This window comes from Oryzias latipes, chromosome 17 (genome assembly GCF_053564925.1).
Source record: "Oryzias latipes strain Hd-rR chromosome 17, Olatipes_Hd-rR_3.1".
Lineage (NCBI taxonomy): Eukaryota > Metazoa > Chordata > Actinopteri > Beloniformes > Adrianichthyidae > Oryzias > Oryzias latipes.
Genome location: NC_136253.1, coordinates 25,021,304 through 25,043,500, shown reverse-complemented (window position 1 = coordinate 25,043,500; position 22,197 = coordinate 25,021,304). Strand labels below are relative to the sequence as shown.

Sequence of the window (22,197 nt, the reverse complement as noted above, 5' to 3'; positions counted from 1 at the left end):
TTCATTTTTTTTCCAAGTTTATTTATTTTATTTTTTATTTTATAGGTGAATCAACTCATTTCACAAAACTTTGAGCTGAAACCAGACTGGATGTAGAGAAGACAAAAAAAATCACATACATATTATAAAAAAAAAGATTTTTGTATCTAAAAAAGTTTTTTTAAGTGTCAAAGTTTTTATCTTTTAAAAATGTAAATAGTATGGTGCTTGATCTACGTGCGTAATGTTAATATATCACGTATGATTAACTTAAGTATCTTCAATAATGAGATGTTTCCTTGTGTTTTGTTGCAAAGAAGAAAAATTCCAGCTCGTCATTAAATGGTCAGGACAATTTTCCCAGAAGCCCCAGGAGACTCGATGATGTCATGTTGGGCCTGAGCTGCCTTTTCCAGAGGGTAATGGGAACCAACGACGGGACGCAGCCAACCAGCCTCCATCCCAGCATAGAGCAGCGCTGCACACTCCTTCTTCTCCTCCTGAGAAACAAAGAGGAGGAAAACCAGAGTAAGAAACAGGAACTGACAGTCAACCTCATCAACAACACTTTTGTTGAACTTTTATTTAACTCTGACAACATTCATGTTTCTGAAATGAGGAATTCAGCTTTTTTTTTAAATTATGTTACAAAATGTTAAAGTCCTGCATGTTTGCTCATGGAAATGAAAAATGATGGCCTTTAAATGATCAAAGCAGACCTGAAGTTCAGAAACTTCACCTTTTCTCTGCTTTGACGTTTATCTATTTTAGTATCCAAGATAAAAACTGATATACGATTCATTGCATAGGCTCAGATGGTTGAGCAGATCGGAGGATCGAAGGTTCGATCCCCCCTTTCCCCCCCTAGTCAACTGTTGTTGTGACCTTGGACACCAGACACTTCACCCTCCAAGCCTCCCGTGTGGCTCCACTGGTGTGTGAATGTGCATGAATGTCCCGGTGATGGTCAGAGGGGCTGTAGGCGCGAACTGGAGGCCACGTCTCTGTGGATCAGGACAATTCCTCTTCCTCATCCTCCTCTGCATGAGACTGGATGCACTGAGGAACTCCTTCAGGCAGATACTTTAACACCAAGGAGCGATTTCACAGATCTTTCTTCCCATCAGCTATTAGATACTGGATAATAATTGTTGTTATTTATTTTTTAAGTGTACTTTTATTGTTATTTATGATCTATCTGCTGCTTTAGTAGAGCTACGGTAACAAGATAATTTCTCTTTGAGGGATCAATAAAGTTTTTATTCTATTCTATTCCAGTTAACTGCAAATACAGTTTTTAACTGCACTATTGAAGTAAATCAACAGGTTTAATTCCTTTTAATCTACTAAAATGCAGCTGTAATAAAAAGTAATTCCTGCGATAAAAAAAATCCACGAAAAATCTTTATGTTTTCATTTCTTTAGGGGTTCATTCTCAGCCCCACCTTTAGGGGGAAAAGCGCGATGAAAGGTCACTTGAAGTGGTGCATTCCGATGCATCAGCACGGTTACCTGTGTGGCGCAGAAAAGGGCCACTCCCATGATGCTGCTCTCTTTGGCCATGGTATCTCGAGGGTTGATCTCTATGGAGCCTCTGGCGCCGACCACCTGCCGAGAAAAGGTAAACTCCACAGATTGACTGTGAACACCTATAGGAACAGATGCTGGACTCATACTGACGGTAACACGTCCTCCAAAGGCCATCATCTGAAGGTCTTTGCTGAGGTTCACATTGGACAGCATCTCCACTATGATATCTACACCAGCACCGCCTGTGGCCTCCTGCAATGGACAAACATCAAATCCACCCAGCAACTTCTCGATAGTCCAAATCTTTTTTTTTTTTGGTTTTATGACTGGATACCATGATTTTGTCCGTATAGCCCTCCTCTCTGTGGTTGAAAATAAGGTGAGCTCCGTTGCTGAGAGCCAGTTTCATTCCTTCAGGTGTCCCTGCCGTTCCCAGAACCCTGAGGCCCAGAGCGCGGGACAGCTGGCATGCGGCCACGCCCACCTGGTGGTGGAAAACACGGATGGACAGCAGTTTAAAGCAATTCAGAGCAGACGATCAGAAGAGCATTTAAACTCTGGGTGTCATATTCACGTTAATCAACCTGAAAGTGAAGTCAGGACACAAAAACGCAGTTCAGGGTTTTTTCGTCTATCTGAATAAATGTTAAAATCTCTGAAGAAAATAAAGCAACTTTAATTGGGGAAATCTGTTACAATTTGATGTGAAAGTCCCTATTTTAACAATACGTCTGCTTTAAAGACCCACTCTGAGGAATATTGGGTTCTTTGGTGTTTTTAACATTGTGGGATTTTTTTACATGATGGAGGACATATATATTTAGAAAATTAAGCTTAAAATTGCATTTCTGAGTTCATTTGTGACATAAATAAACCTCCCTGCTCTGCTCCATTCCGATGCTTCCACTTGCAGACAAACGGATCCATGTACGTCTTTGTTTTCCTCGTCTGAGCTGGAATCTGGATCAAAACTGTACGGCTGGATAGCACCAATATTGCTCCCCATTTTTGTTGCACCGCTAATGTTAGGTTGGGGGTTGTGAGGGGTTGTGTGCTAGTGGGAGAGCGTGTAAACAGAAGGCTCTCAGCAACACGGAGGGGAAGGTGGGGCGGGCTTGCTCCCCGTCAGCAACTTGGAAGCAAATTACTAGCGAACTACTGCCGCTCTGCAGAAACTGTGTCCTAGAAAATGGTATGATCATATTAATAAAAAAAAAACACTTTTGCAATAGACCAAAGGATTATTGGAGTGGGACTTTAATGGATGTCATCTGCTTTCATGTTTCCCATTTTGTAAAGATTGAACCTCACCCCTCCACTGGCACCATGGATGAGGACCGTCTCCCCGGCTTTGGCACGAGCCCTGCAGCAGACAAAACACTAATTCAAAAATTGAATTGACACAATTTGCTACACAAGGTTAAAAATCGATCTTCTTGAAAGTTTGGTCAAGAAAAAAAATCTACAAAGTTTTGCGTTGATTTCCGTTCTAGACTTTTCTATAAAGTTCCACTCTGATCATCTTTTGATGATTAGTCAAATACCTGTGTCGTTATATTGGACATATTTTCTACAGAGCGGAGTGGGTCTTTAAAAGAAAAAAAAAGTTTCATAACAAAAGATTGAATTTATACACGGCTTGTCAAACCCAACGACATTGATACCTACTTGTGAACAAGCGCTCTGTAGGCAGTGAAGTAAGGAATGCCTATGGCTGATCCCTGAGGGAAGTCCAATGCATCAGGCAGCCAGTGAACACAGTCCTCAGCTGCCACAGTGAACTCGGCATAACCTCCAGACACCGTGGCCGTGGTGAAGACACGATCACCTGCCTGAAGAACAGAAACTCTTTTAGACTGAAGCGGGTCATTTGGATTTTGGTTATTGAGTGCGATGGAAATGCAAATATACTTTCCCCCTCTGACCTTCACCGCAGTGACCCCATCTCCAACCGCTTCCACCACTCCTGCCACATCAGTGCCAGGCGTGTAGGGCAGGGTCGGCTTCCTGCCGTGGCCTCCAGAGCGGATGTAGGTCTCCACAGGATTAACTCCACAAGCCCGGACATGGATCAACACCTTCATCAGAGTCACAGATGGCAGGCATGACTGTGGCAGAGGTCTTTAACACCCTAAACAATCTTTACAATCTCTTATTTATTTTTTCTCTCGTTGAATGCCCCTCTTTGGGAATAATAAAGTTTTATTCTATTCTAATTTGTAGTGTGCATCCACTGAGAACATTTCATTCATTTGTTATTTCATTAAATCTGGATTTTTGCAGTTGGTCTTAATGTGTAACTGAATCTGTCATTTTACAATTTGCAATAAAGTTTTTTGGAAAAGACAAAATCAAGAGAGAGAGAGGCATGATTGATGTTTTGAAGAAGCCTCCTCGGGAGCATGATGATGCGACGTCTTTCAGAGTGGACTCCCTCCCTGCAGCGGTGTTTCATTCCACACTGCAGCCTGAGCTCACCTGTGGATTCCGTGCGTCTCACCTGTCTGGGTCCGGGCACGGGAACCGGAACGTCCGAGCACAGTTTGAGGACGGCAGGGCCTCCGAACTCACTCACTCTGATGGCCCTCATCAGTCTGCTGCCCGACATGTTTGCACTCTCACCCTGCAGGGGCAGGTCAAAGTTCACTGACAGCCAGCCCCCGGAGTGTCCCCGAGGACTCTTCTTCTTCTTCTAAGGATTTAATGGATTTGATTCTACAGCGCCCTCCTCTGTCCATATGACAAAATATCACTGAACGAAGAAATCCCTGTTGATGTTCATTAATATTTTTTATTTTTGTTTGTTTGAATAGTTTAAAAATATTTGCTGTTATCACACAAACTGATCTTATCACACAGACTGAAATAACTTTACATAACAAAGTAAACATGAAAACAAAGCTGTGTGTCATAATAACCAAGTGGCATGTGTGTGGAGTATGGACTGGAGACCCCAAGGTCAAAGTGGGAAACACCTCCAAAAGTGGTAGAGAATGAGAGAGCGAAGATCCTGTAGGACTTGGAAGGTGAGGGTGACAATCAAGCTCCTAGATCTCTGGTAGAGGACCAGAGCTTAGGTGAAATTCCACTTGCAGAAGATGTGAGAGAGCCCTTTGATAAATATGTTAATGAGTTATTAAGGAAAATAAAGTGTCATTAAGATTATGTTTAAATAAAAAGCACTCTTGAATGACCCTTTTTTCAAATATATATTTCAAGAGAGAAGAAAAGTTTAAAAAATAAATCAGTAAATAATGTCAAAATCATTTATGAACATTTTCATGAAACATTTCAATCGCATCTCAAATTAAGAAAGAAAGGTCCCACCGAGATTTGAACTCGGATCGCTGGATTCAGAGTCCAGAGTGCTAACCATTACACCATGGAACCTCATACTGCCACTTCAGCCAAAATTACTCAATTCATTTCAAGAATATGTTTGCTACAATATGTCTATCTGTTGTTATAAACGACGTTTCTAGTTTTGTTTCTTTTTCTTCTGACTTTTTTTAAAATAAAATCTTCAAATTAACACGCACACAAATTCCTTCCGCCTTGAATCACTACGTCACATCCGTCCATGTTGCCCGGATAGGGATGATCCTTGACTATTTTATCGGCATGAGCGGAAATTTGTTAAAATCGGAGGTGCGGAACCAGGCCGAACCGTTTTAGAGCTCCTTCAGATAAGTTTGACAGCGATGGCAACAAGATGCAGATTATTGCTGCGGAGGCTCTTCGGGGCTCGCAGTGTTTGGTATCACTCTTCATGTGGGGGACTTCTGCTGTGGAGACCTCAACTCAGATCCTCGAGCTGCTCTACTACTAGACTTTACACTCCTCCTCCTGCCTCTACAGGTGCTCTGCATCCACAGTGGTAGCTGTAGGGAGACTGGTAATAGCTTACAACAATAGACTTTGTCATTATTTACTGTCTTGTGATGGTGTCAGGTCCCAGCAGTCTGTCATTGAGGAGTCACACCTGTGGGGAGCTGAATGTGGATCACGTGGGAAAGAGGGTGACCCTGTGTGGCTGGGTCCAATACCTCAGGTATGACCTAAAATCTCATGTCATTGTTTAGATGTTTTAAAATGGACTGAAAAGCTGCATTTTATCCATTTATTTGTTTATCTTGACACAAATCGGGCAACTTAAAGAAATACTTGTCCTTTTTTTTTGTTCGTAAAGAAGCATCACTCTTCTGTCAACAGGCAAGACCTGTTTGTTATCCTCAGAGATTTTAGTGGCCTCACACAAATCCTTGTTCCTCAAGAAGAGGTAAGGAAGATTTCTAGCATTTAAACTGCTAGAATCAATGAATCTGGGAAAAAAGACAACATAATTATAACCTTTGACCGTATAAGGTTCTGTTTTTTTTTAGTCTGCAAGTAAAGTTAAAGCAGATCTGTGTGATCTCACTGTCGAGTCAGTCATCATGGTTACCGGAACAGTCAGGAAACGACCTGCTGGCCAGGAAAATAAGGTTTGTGTGCAAAATGTTTTTTTACCTGTAAACCATTTGAATCAATAACTTCTCCAAAAATGTGTTCATCTTCAAACCAGGAGATGCCGACAGGAGAAATTGAGGTTCTGGCTGAAAATGTGGAAGTGTTTAATGTGTCCAAGAAGCTGCCCTTTGAGATAAAAGAGTTTGTCAAAGTAAGTGTCCTAAAGTAACCTTTGTTCCTTAATGTGTTTTGTAATAAAATGTAAAGGAACGGTGCTGCTGTGTTTGACTGTGCAGAAGTCGGAGTCTCTGCGGATGCAGTATCGTTACCTGGATCTGAGGTCGTCACGGATGCAGAAGAACCTCCGTCTGAGATCCCAGCTGGTGATGAAGATGAGAGAATTCCTCTGCAATGAGCACGGTAAGAGTAATGTTCTTTTAGTAGTTCATTGGTCTATTGCAAACAGCTCCATGATTGTGTTTGCTTCCTCTGTTTGTAGGTTTTGTTGATGTAGAAACACCGACTTTGTTCAAAAGAACACCAGGGGTACGATGACCCTCATTTCTATCATTGAAAAGAAAATATTTATCTTAACAAATTCCTCTCAGCTCATGGATAAATAAAACAAATATATAAAGAAGTTAAAACTCCCACACACAGACACATAATGGTGTATATTCACAGGAAAGTGGGCTTTGTGTTTTAGGGGGCCAAAGAGTTTGTGGTTCCCTCCAGAGAGCCGGGCCTGTTTTATTCTTTGCCCCAGAGTCCGCAGCAGTTTAAGCAGCTCCTCATGGTTGCAGGTGTGGACAGGTAAGTGCCCAAAAATGCGAAAAATTTGGATATATTTCTAATAACTGTGTGTTTTTTACTGACTGAAATTTACCATAAAAGAGGCTAAAGTTATTTGCACACTGGAGCATGTCACTCATAAAGAGTGCTGCAGAAACAGGAACGGTTTGCAAACATTTCTCCTGAAAATGCAAAGCTGCAAAATTTTTCATATTGGGCTAAAATATAAATATACATTAATTTGAAAGAGTACATTTATACAACCAATATTCGAATTATGGTTCTTTTATTTTGTAATCAACAGTTTTGTAACACAAAATCTCTAGAAAGCAATCAGCGTTTTTATCTTGGGAAAACTTTTTTTAACATTTTGTTTTTTTTATTTATTCTTCATTTTTTATTCTTTATTATAATTTTTTACTATGTTTAAAGTTTACTGTTTATTGTCATTTTATGTTGTTTTTTTAATTTGGAGCGCCAATCTGATAATGCTATAATGTTGATGCATTGACTAGAAAGGATTCTGATTCTTAAAATAAAAAAGTACCCTACTAAACAAATAAACAAGACTGACCATAGATACAGAGCCACTATCAGTCACCTCCTCTACATGGATGACATCAAGCTACACGCTAAGAGCGAGTGTGACATTGACTCCCTGATCCACACCACCAGGATCTACAGTACTGACATTGGGATGTCATTCGGGCTCGAGAAATGCAGTCGGATGGTGATGAAGAGAGGCAAGGTAGTCCACACAGGAGGGGTCTCACTCCCAGAAGGAACAATACTAGACATTGAGGACAGTTACAAGTACCTTGGAGTTCCACAAGCAAATGGCAACCTGCAACAGGCAACAGTGAAAGCTGCAACAGTCAAATACCTCCAAGTCCTGACAAGCTAGCTCAGTTGCAAGAACAAGATGTGGGCAATAAACAGTTTCCCACTACCAGTTATCTGATACCCTACAGGAATCATACATGTGTATGAGTGTATACATATATCTTGAAATTTCTGATGGCTAACATACTTTACTGAAAGAGGGGATCCTAAGGTACATCCATGCCAAACGTGGTGCTTGTACTACAAATTGCACAATTACTTTAATAGCTGCACTAGAAGAAACATCCCAAGACTGACAAATACATCAAGCACAAGGCCCCAACTGAGTGTGCTCAGTAAATGCCTCAGGCGGGAGTACAGAAAACACAGTGCTGGATGACAGCTCATCATGGGACATCAAGGCCCTACATGGGATGTACCACCGGACCATGAGTGAAATGGCTGATATCAGGAAGTCCTACCAATGGACAGCACCGGGGCAGTTCCTGAGCACCAAAGCGATAGAACCCTAGCTGCACCACACCAGACAAGACCCAAGGTGTTGGCTGTGCAAAGAGACAATCCATGGCATGTACCTACCCAATCTGCAGAATTTCTCTTACATAAACATTTGTCAGACTGGCATGTTATGCCTTTTCTTTTTGAGTGGTATTACAGGTTTATTAATATAAAAGTACATAGTAATATTAATGTACCAAAGGCTTTACATATCTTATATTAATCACACCTGTTTGATGTAACATCTGCTTCCTTCTGTGAAAGATACTTTCAGATCGCTCGTTGTTACAGAGATGAAGGTTCCAAACCAGACCGTCAGCCGGAGTTCACACAGGTGAGTCCATGTCCAGAGCCTTTTTCCCCCCGGTGTAGTTACCACGCTCACCTACCCTAACCATTAACCCTAGTGCTATCTTAGATGACCCCACCCTTACATTGACGTGTTCTCTCTACCATGACAAAGGTGGATAAAGGTGGAAAGATTTCATGTAATCATGGACACCAGTGAAGATCAAGAATCATTGAAGAAAAAAGGTTCAGCACACTGTCTAGTGGGTCTAGATGACCCAACTCCCAATGTCAAAGTGCCTAGGATAGCACAAGGGTTAAACTTTCTCTGATCTGTCGTGGATCAAGGATTGGGGGTCACTCTCAGTGTGCCTCTGGTTGTTTTAGGATGCACTTTCCTACACGTGCACTCTCCTAACGCGCTACTTCCTCTCACTCGTCTCCCTCATCCAGGTGGACATAGAGATGTCTTTTGTGGACCAGGAAGGCATCAGGACCCTGGTTGAAGGCATGCTGCAGCACTCCTGGCCTGCAGAGAAGGGTTCTATTCAGGTTCCCTTTCAGACTATGACATATGAGGAAGCCATGAGAGATTATGGAGTGGACAAACCTGATACACGATTCAACATGAAGGTGGGGGCCCCAGGAGCCTCAGTTAATGATATTGTTGGATGAGGAAGCAAAATCATTTTACACACTGTGAGCTCTAGGATGAGTGTAGCATTTTCTACATGAACATATTTAATGTTAAATGCAAAACTATCATTAAAAAATTGAAAATCTTTTATTTCATGCTCCAAACTGAACTTGGACTTTGGTTCTGTTTGGACCTTGATGCAAATTAGTTGGTTTAAAGAAACAACAGTTTAAGACAGAATGCATTTCAATGTCCGTGTTTCCCTGTCTGTGCAGCTGACAGACATCAGTGATATTTTCTCGTCAACACAAGTTGAATTTCTCAGATCGGCTCTGGACCAACCAGAAGGCTCCATTCAAGCCATCCTTGTTCCCTGTGGAGCGGTAAGAAGGAAACCCTCCCATGAAGTTCACAGTTTATTGACTGATAGAACTGAGATTTGTATTTTTCTGTATTTGTCCATGTCTAAACTCTTTCCCTCCTTTGTGTTTGATGACAGAACCTTTTCACTGGAAGAGAGTTGGAGACCATAAAACAGACAGCCAACACACAATTTGGACAGGTAGATTTGCCTCTATTAATGATACTTTTTTATATTTTCTAATCGAATACTTTGTTTGCCTTGTTTGATAAGCTTGACTGATTTAAACTGCAATGAAAAAGAATAAAAATGCAAAAATTTTAGATTTTTTTTTTAGGTTTACTTGTGTTTTTTGGCTCGTATTTCCTCATGTTTATTACTTTGTTGTTTTTAGGAGCTGAGCCTGGTACTTGTCAGGACAGACGGGACATTAAAGTCTCCTCTGAAGAAGCTGCTGTCTGCTTCTGTGACAGATGATCTGATAAGGAAGACTCAAGCCCAACCAGGAGACCTTCTGCTGATAGCAGCTGGCACCCTCCACTCTGTGGTACGTTACAACCGTTCTGTGATGAGAATAGGAAGACAGAGGGAGGGTAGGACAATGGTTTGTCTTCATTTTGCCGCTCTACCTTCAGCGCCCTCTATTGGGAAGTCTTCGTCTGCAGTGTGCGGAGCTGCTGGAGTCTCACGGCCGTTCAGTCCGCGACCCTTTAGCCTTCCACTTTCTCTGGGTGGTCGACTTTCCTCTTTTTTTGCCCAAAGAAGACGAGCCGCAGGAACTAGAGTCGGCCCATCACCCGTTCACAGCTCCACTGCCAGAAGATACTGCTTTACTCTTCACAGAGCCACACAAGGTACTCGTGCAGCAGCTTCACCTGTTTATGCTTGGAAAACAAAGTTTCATGTGACTTTACCTGTCCCTCACAGGTGCGCGGTCAGCACTATGATCTGGTGTTGAACGGTTGTGAGATTGGGGGCGGCTCCATCCGCATCCACAGGGCGTCAGAACAGCTTTACGTGTTAAAAAACATCCTCAAGGTCAGAAACACAACTTCTCCCATAGTGGGAGTTGGCATTAATTATCAAAGTTATCTAATTGTTGAAAATCGAACTAGAGATACTTATGGAATATTTAACCACAACCTATTTCTTCTCCAGGAAGATCCCAGTCAGCTCACCCACCTGCTTGAGGCTCTAGACTTTGGAGCGCCCCCTCATGGAGGCATTGCTCTAGGTGAGAGCCACTGTGCTTTGTACCAGTAGTTACTTTGTAGTTACTTTTGAAACATTGCAGATAAATATGCAGTTGACAAGCTTTACCACCTCTGTGTTTTTAATTAAATTGAAAATAATGCACATATTTCAGTGAAACATTATTCTTTTTTTATAGTTTTTTCTATTTAAAGTCCAACTCTTGATCTATTTTCAAAGTGTTCCCAGTGGTCTTGTCACTGTGATTATACAGTTTTTAGCCAAAATAAAAAAAGCCTGTTATTTTCTAGGACATAGTTTGTGCAGAGCGCAAGGAGTTTCATTAGAAATGCATATCTGATGTAGAACAAGCCCACCTCGTTCCTATCCCCCATCTGTTTACTCACTCTCCCGCTAGCTTACAGCCCCTCATACAGGACTGCAAGTGGTAGATACAGAATGGAGCTGAGCAGGGAGCTTACGTGCCCCCCAGCTTATTTTGTATGTCACAACGGAAGCTTTTTTTTCGTCTCCTCCTGATTTGATTTGAATAAAGAAATACTCAGAAATGTAATTTAAGCTTTTGCTAATGATTGCCCTCCATCATGAAAGAACATGTTAAAAACACCAAAAAAGCTTGATTTTAATTGGAATGGGTCTTTAACACTCTCATAAAGTTGAAATTATATTTTTTATCCAGATTATCTATCAGGTTTTCCTTTGAAATGACCTAACTGAAACAAATTTTCAACCAATTTTTTTTTTTTATTGGGAGGAGTACCTTTGGTGTTTTATATGTTTAAAAGCATAAACTGAAGATACAAAACCAAAAGGATGCAGGTTTTTGAAAGTTTTACACAACACGAAACTAACACAATACTGCGCACCTGAGACACTCGAGTTGCATCTATTACAACATAAAAATCTGCAGGAACGTTTGGCACGGGATCCATGCTTAAGAGGACAGTCACATCACCTAATAGATCCATCTACTCTTTGTTTTGCCTCAATATTCCTCCAGGTTTGGATCGGCTGGTGTCAATTATTGTAGGAGCTCCCAGTATCCGTGATGTCATTGCATTCCCAAAGTCGTTCCGTGGGCATGATCTCATGAGCCGGGCACCTGACACGGTCTCAGACAAGGACCTGACGCCTTACCACATTTGTGTCAAATGGCCAACCAAACTAGGAGGAGAAGAAAAGTAAGAGGACCGAGAGTTGTTACCCCTTCTGCCCTGGCTGCCAACAAGAAGACTGAGGAGAGTAAAATGGCTGCAGGCTGGTGTGCATAGACGATACAAAGAACACAACGACGGGTCAGCATCTTTGAAAAAGTCATGGAAAATCTGTTGCTACTAAACTGGTGTTGGGAATTGGACTGCCGCATGATTACTCACATTTCACTTTGTTATAATCTGTCTAAATAAAACAAAGAAGATGCCTTCTACTGTCTATAAATGTGTTTATTTTAAGTTGATTTGGACAAAAAAATATGTTTGCTTGACAGAGAAGAGCCGTTAAAAGAAACTTAAACTTAAGTGTAATAACTTGCTGAATAAAAAAAAAGTCAGAATCGGGTTTTGTGACACTTGCGCTCCTCACACAGCCTAAAATGTCCTTATTTTAATTTGACATGCCTTCTCTAAAAGTGTATAGAAGTTTAAAATCTCAGATTGTTGTAAACCAAGCAGACCACGAGGGGGCAGTGCAGCACACAGAAGGGTTGGTTGTTCACCTGGTAAAATGTATATTAGAAGTTGTAAATGAGTAAACCATGATTCCTTGTTACAGAAAGATGTTTAAGAGGTGTGTGTTTTGCTGCAAAGGCTAGAATAGCAGTTGACCATATCTGTTGGGTGTTTTACCCAGAAGCACTCTTTGGAGTTTAAATATTTTACACTCAGAGAGGCATCTGAGAGGAGTAGAGGAAGGTAGAAGGTACATAATACAATAACTTGTTTATGGGACTTTTTTTTTTTTTTTTTTAGGAAAAAGGGGTAATGCAAAGCTAAAAAGAAAATATCAGGTTGTATAACATCATGTACTAAAAGATTTAACCATGTGCAGTAAAAGATTAAACAAAACAAAGAATTTGATGTTAAATTAAATAAACAGGCAGTTTAGAAAAATTAAATCAAAATTACAAAAGTAAAAAAACTTTCGCTTTTCAAAATAAATTTATTTTGTTTAAAAAAAGAAGCATTACACGTGGACAAAAAAAGAAAGATGTACTGTTAAAAACACTCTAAACATTAAAAACATTTTTTTCGTTTATGAATTTCGTAAAACAATGTTAAGAAAAGTTCGTAACCAATCTTAAATTATTTCAATTGATCTTTTGCTATATTTATCTTGAAGGCTTGAGTTAAACAAATAAGGACATCCGGTTAATTCTGTGACGTCATTGGTAACCCGGAAGAGAAAGAGCCAGTCGTGACATCTACACGAAGAGAGTAATAATGTCGGAACAGAGCTGTGATTGTTCCGTTTGTTCTTCGACACCGCTGAATTTATTGCTTGTTTTAACAAGTGAATGTCGAGATTAAGTTTCTGTTGAGCTGTTGGAGAAGCGGAATGTCCTTTCAAATAGAAACGACATTTAGTAATTGTCTCATTGTTTGTAGACAGTTGTCGGGTGCTAACAGCTAGCTAACTGTTTAACCCTGTAAGTTTGATTTGTCAGCTGCAGAGAGAAGCTCGTTTCGTCGGTTTCTGAGTCAGTATCTTCGAGGGAACAGCACCACAGGGTTCACAAAGGATTTCAGAGAGTTTTTGCTTATGATATGAGAGCCACGTCAGCTTTCTGGCCTGAGAAGTAGTTGTTTGCTTTTTTTATTTCATTTTTTTAGCTGAATATTTCCTGCTGTTATGGCACCTATGGGGATTCGGCTCTCTCCACTTGGTGTGGCGGTGTTTTGCCTGCTGGGACTCGGTATCATCTACCATTTGTATGCCGGAGTGATTTCCAACCGTCTTTCTGCCTTCAGGTCGGGATTTTCCCTGTTTGTAACTTAAGCATGTCTGAAGACTCAAGTCTGATTTGAACAAATAATAAAAACAAAGATTTTTAAAACAGTGATTGCATGTTTTCTATAAATATGCCTCCTAGAGATGTGAATGATCACATAGCTAAAGAAAGTCAAAATATATGTAATATGCACAGCCTGTACCACAGCTTTTGCTTTTTATTGGAGCAGTAATGATTGTCAATGCTTTAAATGATTTTGCAACTGTTTTTAATTTTTCTAACTCATTTAGAAAAAATGTCATGGATTAACAAATATATATAGAAAAAAAAGAGTGGCATTTTTTCAGACGTGCTAGACTACATTAAAATGCTTTTTTTGAAGAACTACTTCTTTAGATGGTCAAATTTGGTCAATTAAAGAGAGACATGACATGACATTGAGAGGAGCCAGTCGAGGTGGCTCAGGCATCCGGTCTGGACGCCTCCCCATGGAGGTGTTTCGGGCATGTCCCACTTGGTGAAGGCCCCCAGGGAGGACCCAGGACATGCTGGAGAGACTACGTCTCTTGGCTGAACTAGGGAACTTTGCTTATTCTGCTTCCCCCACGACCCAGTCAGGGATTAGCGAAAGAAGATGGTTGGATGAAAGGATGCCTGTCGTAAGCTTAGAACTAAACTGAGCAGCTGACTTAAAATACTTTGTCTTTTTGTGTTTATAGACAGGTTAAAAAAGTGGATTTGAGAGAACTTCTAGCTGTCTCGGTGGAGGCTGCAGTGCTCGGTGGTAAAGAGGTAAGTGGTCCCTGCTGGTAATACCTCCTAATAACAGCAACTGGAATGGACGTTTCATTCTCTTATGTCTTTCAAGGTAAAAAGAGTGCGTAATGAGAACAGCCTGAACGAGAAATCAAAGGGAGAGACGAGGGAGGGGGCCAAAGAGCTCCTGACAACGGGTGACTTGCAATCTCACAGAAAGATGTTCAACCTTTTAAGCAACACTTTTCCAGACGTCAAAGTGAGTACAGCCTCTGTGGACTCGTTTCTTCAAGAGTGTGGGGGCTGACGTGTGTGTGGTCTATTGCAAAATATTTCATTCTGAAAGACCCACTCAGATGGAAATTGTTTTTGGTGTTTTTTTTTAAACAAGTTCTTGAGTCAGTTGTCTGATGATGGAGGACATGTATAAAACATTTAAAATTGCATTTCTGAGTATTTCTATATTCAAATCTTTGTGAATCACGAGTAGATGAAGCTCCCTGCTCTGCTCCATTCTGATGCATCCACTTGTAGACGACTAGATTCGTGTACGTGTTTGTTTTCCTCATAGTTGTTCCCTCTATTGAACTACTGCTGCTCTGCAGAAACTATGTTTTAGAAAACGACACAGATTGTTTCATTTTGGCTAAAAACGGCATAATCATAATTAAAAGACGGTGGGAGTGTGTCTTTAAACTAGATACTATGGGTCACTGGTAGAAGTTGATCTCAATGAGGGAGGTGTACTCTTTCTTAAAAATTGTGTTGGCTAGTTGTGCGATATTTATGCATCTTTACTTTTAGGTTCACAGTGAAGAACGTGACAACGCTTTGGATTCGGTAACCTGGGACAAAAAAATACCAGCTGAAATATTAGAAAAAGTCAAGGAAAGTACAGAGGTTCCAGCTGACAGCATCACTGTGTGGATCGATCCTCTAGATGCAACTCAAGAGTACACAGGTATGAAGTTCATCCACTGGGAATTTCAAAAGCTAGGGGTTAAATATGCTCTCCTTCCTGATGCCATTTTAGTGTTTACGTTCTCTTCATAACTCCAGGGTGATTGAGCTTAAGACGTTTAAAATAGAGGTGTTGTGCAGCTAATGCTGGGTATTGTTATTAATACTTCTAGAGTTGCAATGGATTATATTGTCTTTTTTTGTAGTTTTGACACTGTTTTGTTTTGTTTTTTTAAAAGCATACATTGTTCTAAATTGTCACGAAATGGGTCTTACATTTTTTTTCTCGTCAATCTGACCTGTCATTTAAAAACGACCATTTCTAGAATCCGCCGTGTCATAAGGTTGTGAACTCGTCGTAAAATCATTTTACCCCAACTGGCTCATGGGCATCAAAGGGGGGAAAATTGGAAAGTACAAATTCATGGAGAGATAACTTTGAAAAATGTGGTGGTTTGTGGAAAGACTTTATAACGCTTAGCACAATGGCAGTCTAATCGCATGGACTCAGCAAGAAACAGGAGATTCCGACTGTTTCCTTTGTACATACGGTTTTAGTGTTCTTAGAAAAAGCCTTAAGTTTAACTTCCTGAAATGTGTACACACTCTGTATAAACTACCTCAGCAGAAACCAGTCTTTCCTCTGGGCCAACAAACTTTAAGCTGTACTGCAGAAGGTGGTTTATGTTGAGCAAGTTATGTTTTAAAAGCAAACCTGACAGCAGATTTGTCCTCTGACCCTCTAAACTTTTACTATTGACTTTTCCTGCATCACGTGTCTGAACTGCAGCAGCTCTGTATTGTCGAAATGTAACCCTGAAAGCTGTTGGTTAGTTAAACGTGCATTATAATCAAGTGAAGCTCAACGTGCTGATAAGATTTTTTCTTTCTTAGAGCTTTTGTCCCACGGTTCTGAAAGTCAAAGCAACAATAAGGAAAGTAGTTTCTGAAGTGTTTTGGTTTTCAGTCACACTTCTTCTAGTCATAATGACAGAATTCTTAGACTCCAGTAAAGTTGAAGCTTTTTCTTGAGTGAAGAAGCCTTAATGAAAATGTATTCAAATGATGCCAAAAAGAAAATTAATTGTTGTCATATAAAGACTTTGTTTGAACTGACCACCCAACCTGGCAGGACTTTTTTTTTTTAGGTCAGAACAAAGCGGGAAAAGAAGATGGATGCATTTCATGCCTTGTGGTTATTGAGTTTAGTGTGTCAGGGGTAAGAAAGTCTGAGGGCAAAGATACCTGAAGAAGGAGCAGGACAATAGCCGTCAGTGTCTGGAGTGGCTAACGCTTTGGTAGTTGGATTGCTAAGGCACAAAGGACAGGGGAGGAAATGTAACAGTCGTCATTATTAGCTTGTTGATTCAGCCTGCGTTGCATGGACCATGTTTGAGTAAAGGCTTAAGATTTGAATGTTCATATTTGATCTTTTTTTCTGTTTGAAAACTGGACTTTAAAATTGATCCTTTGTCGCATACTAGCATACGCCTGCGTGCACTAATGCACTTTCCACCTGAATACAACCTTCACTTCACCACTGCAGACTTTACTTCCAGTCATACTGACTTAACAAAATGTTTTGGTTTTTTCTCTGCATCCTGTCCTTTTCTAAAAGTTGTTGTTCTTCGTCTCTATTGGTGTCAGCTGATAGAGCGGGGGGGGGGGGGGGGGGGGGGGGGTTTATCAGCTTTGGTGTTCCCAATCGTTCCAGGTCATAGCTTGGTTGTGTGTCGATGCTCATGTGCTTGTTGCTGACCGAGTATCTGTTTCCCGTTTAGTTCTGTCTAAAAACACAAAGTGCTAGGTCTGGGGTGTGTCCAGCCGTAACCGGTGAATGAAAAGTCCTGATCCTGTTGTGCAACATTTTTTAAATGGAGGCTGTTTGTTTCATTTAAGGTCAACCACTGAGATGCTTCAAGGAGGAGTTTAATGTTGTTTGTTAATTTATCAGTCCAAGTCAACACACATTTAAACATTTAAAAAATGATGGTGTGGTCGGGGTGCAGTGAGGCTGGTCATGCTAAGACATCTAAACCAGCAAAACCAGTTGGGCTAACATTGATAGAAATCGTCAGGATCTGAAATGTGAACCTGCAAATCCAGTTGGAGCAACAAATTATTTTTTTTTAACTAATACAGTTTCTCAACAGCATCGGCTGTTTGGTGCTAGAACAAAACACCAGGTCGTCTTATTAATGCATAGACAGTGTTGCAGACACATTTGCTTTATTTATTTATAATCTTTTTATGTTCATTACAGCATAGGAAAATGTGCAGCAAGCATTGGGTTGCTCATGCCTCAGTGATTCACAAATAAAATGGTATTAGATATACTCCATTAAGAAAATTCTTGATTATATTGACTCTGTTCCATTGTTGTTATTGTCACAAATCAAAAATGCTGACTTGTTCCTGTTTCTTCCCTTTCGTCTCTGACCCAAACCCTTGTTCCCTCTCCGGTAAACGTATCCCAGAAAGCCTTGTGAAGTATGTGACCACCATGGTGTGTGTAGCTGTGGAAGGTCGTCCAGTGATTGGAGTCATCCACCTGCCCTTCACAGGGCTCACAGGTACAATTCTTTCAACTCTGTTCAGAGTCTGAAACCATCATTTTTGCGCTTTAAACGTTGTCTCTATGATCATTTTGGTGTTTTGTTGAGTTGTTCAGATAAAAACGTTATCTTAGCATCATTTTGAGTCGCTGATGTCCTTTATCTTGATATAAATGTGTTTAAATGTTGAACTGTCTTTATAGTTTTTTTTTCTGATCTAGTAAAAAACTGCAACGCTGAGCTTTTATCTGAGATGTGAGGTCTGAAAAACAGATATTGTCTGTCTCTGTTCTCCACTCTTGTTACTCCTTCAGCCTGGGGGTTTGTAGGCCAAGGATCAAACGTGCAGGCCCGCTCCTCCTATAGTTACAACCCCCCAAAGGTGATTGTGTCGCGTTCCCACTCAGGAGAAGTGAAGAAGTTTATTCAGGATGCTTTTGGAAATAGCACAACAATAATAACGGCAGGTGGAGCAGGTGAGCTGAGGTTATATTTTTTAATTTTCTCTTCTATATGATGAAGGGTTTAATCGGAAGAATGAGGCTACCACTAAACGTTTAATACTTTATTACTAAAACCTGAAAGTTTTATAATCCTCTGGTATTAAACGAAATTTTTGCCCCCACTTTCTTTATGTTTTGAATGCACACAGTTTACTGGTGCAAATGATAAATGATGACGTGTAAAGTAAGTCATGTTTTGCATGAGTACAGGGTGCTATTTACATGGAAATTCTTGCACTTGATGCTCAAACAACATTTAAGTTGCATTAAGAGGACAAAAACGCGCTCTAAGTGCTTTCTTTATTTTGTTTTTATAGGATACAAGGTCCTGTCACTGTTGGACATCGCTGCAAGCGACTCTGACCCCATGGACCAAGCAGATGTCTATGTCCACATTACCTTTATTAAGAAATGGGATATCTGCGCAGGTGCTGCGCTGCTTAAAGCACTAGGTAAGTTCCAGCGGAAATGGATATTATTTAACCTTGTGTATTAGTTTACCGGTAGTTTTGATTCAATTTTATTTCACAGATTTTACTTATTGCAGGTTATTTTTAGGATGTAACACCTGCGATAAACGGGGAACGCTGTACTCAAAGCACAAAAAGTCTCAATTTAATTAATAAATTATCAACCATCTTACAAAAAGGGAAGAACATAAGAATTGATTTAAAGCAGAAGCACATTTGCTAAATTAGTCTCTACTAAACACCCAACTGTAGTCATAATGAAGCAAGGGCTGTCTAAAGCAGCAATCAGGAAAACACCAAATATGTTTTGAGTAATCTAAAGTGATTCTGTTAATTGGTTTAGTTTTTAATGTTTAACAACTAAAAATGTATGTATTCACAATACCAGGTTTTAAAAAAACAAAAACAAATTACTAACACGTTTCACAAAGACGCAGGACGCCGCACACCAAACAGAAATGAACTCGATCCTAAAAACACGATGCCAGCAGACCAGATATGATAAAACCACACAAGAGCAAAGAAAACTGATTTGATTTGTTGAAAAGCAGAAATTGTATTTATTTTTCCAGGGTGCAGAATGTGCATATTTGTATAATTTTGACAGGATATGTTTTTATGGGGAGCAAAATCTTTTGGGATATTTAGAAGTTATTTTATTACATATAAAATAACATAAAAGTAATTTGAAGGTTTTTTTCTTTAAATGTTTACTTTATTTCTAACTTATAATTTTGGCAGGATATTTTTTGTACGGAGAGCAAAATATTAAAAGTTATTTAAAGTTTAAGTTGATTTATTCTGGAATAATATTCCTGTCTTTTTTTTTAATTCCTATTTAAGTTACGATATAAAAGTTTAAAAATGTAGCTTTACTGTGTTCATTAAATGTTTATCTTGTTCGTTCTGTGACCTAACGTGTGTTTTGGATCTAGGCCCCCTGTGCGATGGCTGTAGACCCTTCTTTAATAGATACAGTTTTGCATCCTCCTCTGTCTTCTTTAAGAAGATTCAACACTAATTCATCAAACCTTTCTTTTTTTTGGCCAAAAATGCTACTGTTTCAACGTAAAAATTCAAAAATAGGTGTATTGATAGTTCCACATTTGTTTGGTTAAAATCGCTACTTTTGTGAATCATTTTTTTCTTAAATAATGATATTGGGGAAAAGTTCGGAAACAGGTCTGTGATATTAAATTTTATTTTTAATATTTCCGTATTTAATAAAATGTCATAAACCTCTAAATCAAACAAAATCACAAACCTGTGAATCTAAGTCAATGGAGGAATATGTCAGTGATTCTAAGCACTATAAAATAACAAATACAATTTGTATCTTTTCAGGAGGACACATGACTACTCTGAAGGGTGAGGACATTGACTATAGTGGAACTCCTCTCAACAAGGGAGGGCTGGTTGCAACCATTGGTGAGAACCATAAGTTTATAATAGAAAAACTACCAAACTGGGACCCTGAGAAGCACTGAAGGACATAAGCCGTTGAAAGCTAGCTTTATTCAAAAAACGAGTTCACTAAACACAGTGGGCCTGCAACGTTTTCTTTCTTCATGGAACACTGAACTTTGGATCGGACCGAAAGGATTTGGACAGAAATTGGACTATGGAACCAACCCGCTTCTACATTCAACTTTCATCACTTTAAAAGAGCCTGACATTGTTTTCCTCATCTTCTCGTACAGTGAAACAATCGGCTTTCACTTTTTAACACTGGGCAGAACACATTTAAAAACACTGTGAAACTGGTTTGTCAGCCTTGTTAAAAGGTCAGGATGTTTTAAACTGAAAACACAAAAGTGTAACCCTTTTTTTTCCTCACTGTTCAAATGTTCTAAGCTAAAAAAACTGCTTATTTTTTAACAATTATAAGTAGGGATGAGAGATCTGATGGAAATACTTTTTGCTAAAGAAAATTATAAAAAAAATGATACAGATGATTAAAGAACAGATTATAAGCGACAATTATTAATGAAATCATGACTTACTGTTACAAATGGATGTAAAATGATCAAATTCATTTCTAAAATTGCTCATGGTGGACAAGCTGTCCGTCTTTCTTGTCCCAACATTTTGACAATAAAACAAAGCACAATATATTAAGAGAATTCATCTTCATATGTTGAAAACTTCAAATGTTTTCAAAGCTATGAAGAAAAAAATCCTGAATGTTTTTTGGTTATTACTTTTTTTAAATTCTTCAGTTTCATAAGATTCTGTAAAGACACATGTTGGTTCTTTTCAAAAGACTTTCTTTGACATCTTCAGTCTCTGCATGTTTGCTGGATAGTCATTCATTTGTTCATTTGTGATTTAAAGGGTGCTGGAGAATGGGGGGAAAAACACACAAACATACACACAAACACACACACACTGGGTAAGGGATGTCTTAACAATAAGTGCCAATAAATCTGTTCAATCTTTTTCCACCTGGAAACTTTGTTTCAGCCTTCTACTAATATTTTTTTTATGCTTTTATTTAATGGGAAATGCCCTCAAGTCTGGAGAAAAACAGATAGGTACATCTTTTTGTTTACCTTATTTATGCCATAAACATTTTATTTTTTAACAACTACTGCTTCAGTGCATCTGAATTTATCTAGGAGCTGTACAATTGGACTTTCTAAATTTAAACTGGATATGTCATGTGAATAAATTGATATAAGACGTATTTGTGAAAAATGTTTTCTATTGTCATCTTTTTTTTTTTTTTCAGAAATTATTGTATTAAAAATTTTGAAGAAAAACCTTTAAGCTTTTTAGAAGTTACTAATCTTTTTGCCTTATGGTAACTAAAACTTCTAGCTTCTGTTAGGAAGCCACATAATGAATCACAAGTATGAAATGGGTTTAAAAAAAGGAAAAACTGCAAAAATATTTCCAAATTTTTCTGCTAGCTATTTCCACCCTTCCATTGTGGATCTCCTATTGTCATGTTAAAATTAAAATAAATTTGTTTTACAAAACCACAAACCTAAGGCAAAGAGCTTAAAGTTGTCCCAATAGAAAAATATTTATAGACAATGGAGTCCTGTCAACATTTTAGATGCTTTCATGGTTTATTTTATGCAAATCAATAGCTTGAAAACTTGCTATATTGGTCATTGATGCTAATATTTCCTGTCTCCCATGTACAGTCATTGCATTGTTGACATTAGCAGCTGCTCATATGTCATTTCATTATTAAACTTACAGTATTTTCCACACCTTTAAGGTAGTTGTTGCATAAATAATCGAAGTTCTCTATCAGTAGTTAAAACTAAAGAAACTTTTCACATGAGAAGCAGCATATCTTTTAGATCAACTTTTCAAAGTCCAGATGTCCTGCAGAACTAAACTCTGTAAGGATTGATTTTCAGATACATTTCATATATCACTGTCCCGGGGTAACGGTTACTCTGA

At 39.2% G+C, this 22,197-nt stretch overlaps 3 protein-coding genes and 1 non-coding gene across 6 annotated transcripts; 2 read left to right on the top strand and 2 right to left on the bottom strand.

The window, feature by feature from the left end:
• Window positions 1-4: 4 nt before the first annotated feature.
• cryz (crystallin, zeta (quinone reductase)) lies at window positions 5-4,240 on the bottom strand. 2 transcript variants are annotated; one of them, XM_004079146.5, is made up of 8 exons: window positions 4,010-4,240; window positions 3,435-3,587; window positions 3,178-3,341; window positions 2,821-2,872; window positions 1,844-1,993; window positions 1,660-1,761; window positions 1,492-1,587; window positions 5-479 (listed from the first exon to the last, which is right to left on the bottom strand). In XM_004079146.5, the coding sequence occupies exons 1-8, from the start codon at window positions 4,115-4,117 to the stop codon at window positions 318-320; spliced, it is 987 nt and encodes a 328-aa protein (XP_004079194.1). In that variant the 5' UTR covers window positions 4,118-4,240; the 3' UTR covers window positions 5-317. The 2 variants fall into 2 exon arrangements, with proteins under 2 accessions (XP_004079194.1, XP_011484933.1); XM_011486631.4 differs by having other exon boundaries at window positions 1,492-1,761.
• Window positions 4,241-4,827: 587 nt separating this feature from the next.
• trnaq-cug (transfer RNA glutamine (anticodon CUG)) lies at window positions 4,828-4,899 on the bottom strand. The gene has a single exon. It is a non-coding gene; the product is annotated as a tRNA-Gln (tRNA).
• A 162-nt stretch (window positions 4,900-5,061) lies between these two features.
• dars2 (aspartyl-tRNA synthetase 2, mitochondrial) lies at window positions 5,062-12,013 on the top strand. 2 transcript variants are annotated; one of them, XM_004079279.5, is made up of 17 exons: window positions 5,062-5,367; window positions 5,461-5,560; window positions 5,722-5,788; window positions 5,892-5,993; window positions 6,074-6,169; window positions 6,255-6,378; window positions 6,458-6,504; window positions 6,665-6,771; window positions 8,356-8,425; window positions 8,833-9,012; window positions 9,292-9,399; window positions 9,516-9,578; window positions 9,772-9,924; window positions 10,013-10,231; window positions 10,305-10,415; window positions 10,536-10,611; window positions 11,590-12,013. In XM_004079279.5, the coding sequence occupies exons 1-17, from the start codon at window positions 5,211-5,213 to the stop codon at window positions 11,772-11,774; spliced, it is 1,965 nt and encodes a 654-aa protein (XP_004079327.1). In that variant the 5' UTR covers window positions 5,062-5,210; the 3' UTR covers window positions 11,775-12,013. The 2 variants fall into 2 exon arrangements, with proteins under 2 accessions (XP_004079327.1, XP_078790246.1); XM_078934120.1 differs by having other exon boundaries at window positions 5,083-5,367; window positions 5,699-5,788.
• A 958-nt stretch (window positions 12,014-12,971) lies between these two features.
• bpnt2 (3'(2'), 5'-bisphosphate nucleotidase 2) lies at window positions 12,972-21,477 on the top strand. Its single transcript, XM_004079145.5, has 8 exons — window positions 12,972-13,555; window positions 14,256-14,328; window positions 14,405-14,551; window positions 15,097-15,253; window positions 17,730-17,825; window positions 18,122-18,283; window positions 18,628-18,762; window positions 20,125-21,477. The coding sequence occupies exons 1-8, from the start codon at window positions 13,437-13,439 to the stop codon at window positions 20,265-20,267; spliced, it is 1,032 nt and encodes a 343-aa protein (XP_004079193.1). The 5' UTR covers window positions 12,972-13,436; the 3' UTR covers window positions 20,268-21,477.
• Window positions 21,478-22,197: the final 720 nt, after the last annotated feature.

Excerpts from the sequence above, each read along its gene's own strand:
- cryz (XM_011486631.4), bottom strand. The coding sequence starts at position 4,117 with ATGTCGGGCAGCAGACTGATGAGGGCCATCAGAGTGAGTGAGTTCGGA. Across the intron at positions 3,588-4,009 it reads CCGTGCCCGGACCCAGACAG|GTGTTGATCCATGTCCGGGC; the intron begins GTGAGACGCACG and ends ACTCTGATGAAG. Across the intron at positions 2,873-3,177 it reads TACAGAGCGCTTGTTCACAA|GGCTCGTGCCAAAGCCGGGG; the intron begins GTAGGTATCAAT and ends TGTCTGCTGCAG.
- dars2 (XM_004079279.5), top strand. The coding sequence starts at position 5,211 with ATGGCAACAAGATGCAGATTATTGCTGCGGAGGCTCTTCGGGGCTCGC. Across the intron at positions 5,561-5,721 it reads GGCTGGGTCCAATACCTCAG|GCAAGACCTGTTTGTTATCC; the intron begins GTATGACCTAAA and ends TTCTGTCAACAG. Across the intron at positions 10,612-11,589 it reads TCATGGAGGCATTGCTCTAG|GTTTGGATCGGCTGGTGTCA; the intron begins GTGAGAGCCACT and ends ATATTCCTCCAG.
- bpnt2 (XM_004079145.5), top strand. The coding sequence starts at position 13,437 with ATGGCACCTATGGGGATTCGGCTCTCTCCACTTGGTGTGGCGGTGTTT. Across the intron at positions 13,556-14,255 it reads AACCGTCTTTCTGCCTTCAG|ACAGGTTAAAAAAGTGGATT; the intron begins GTCGGGATTTTC and ends TTGTGTTTATAG. Across the intron at positions 17,826-18,121 it reads GCCCTTCACAGGGCTCACAG|CCTGGGGGTTTGTAGGCCAA; the intron begins GTACAATTCTTT and ends TTACTCCTTCAG.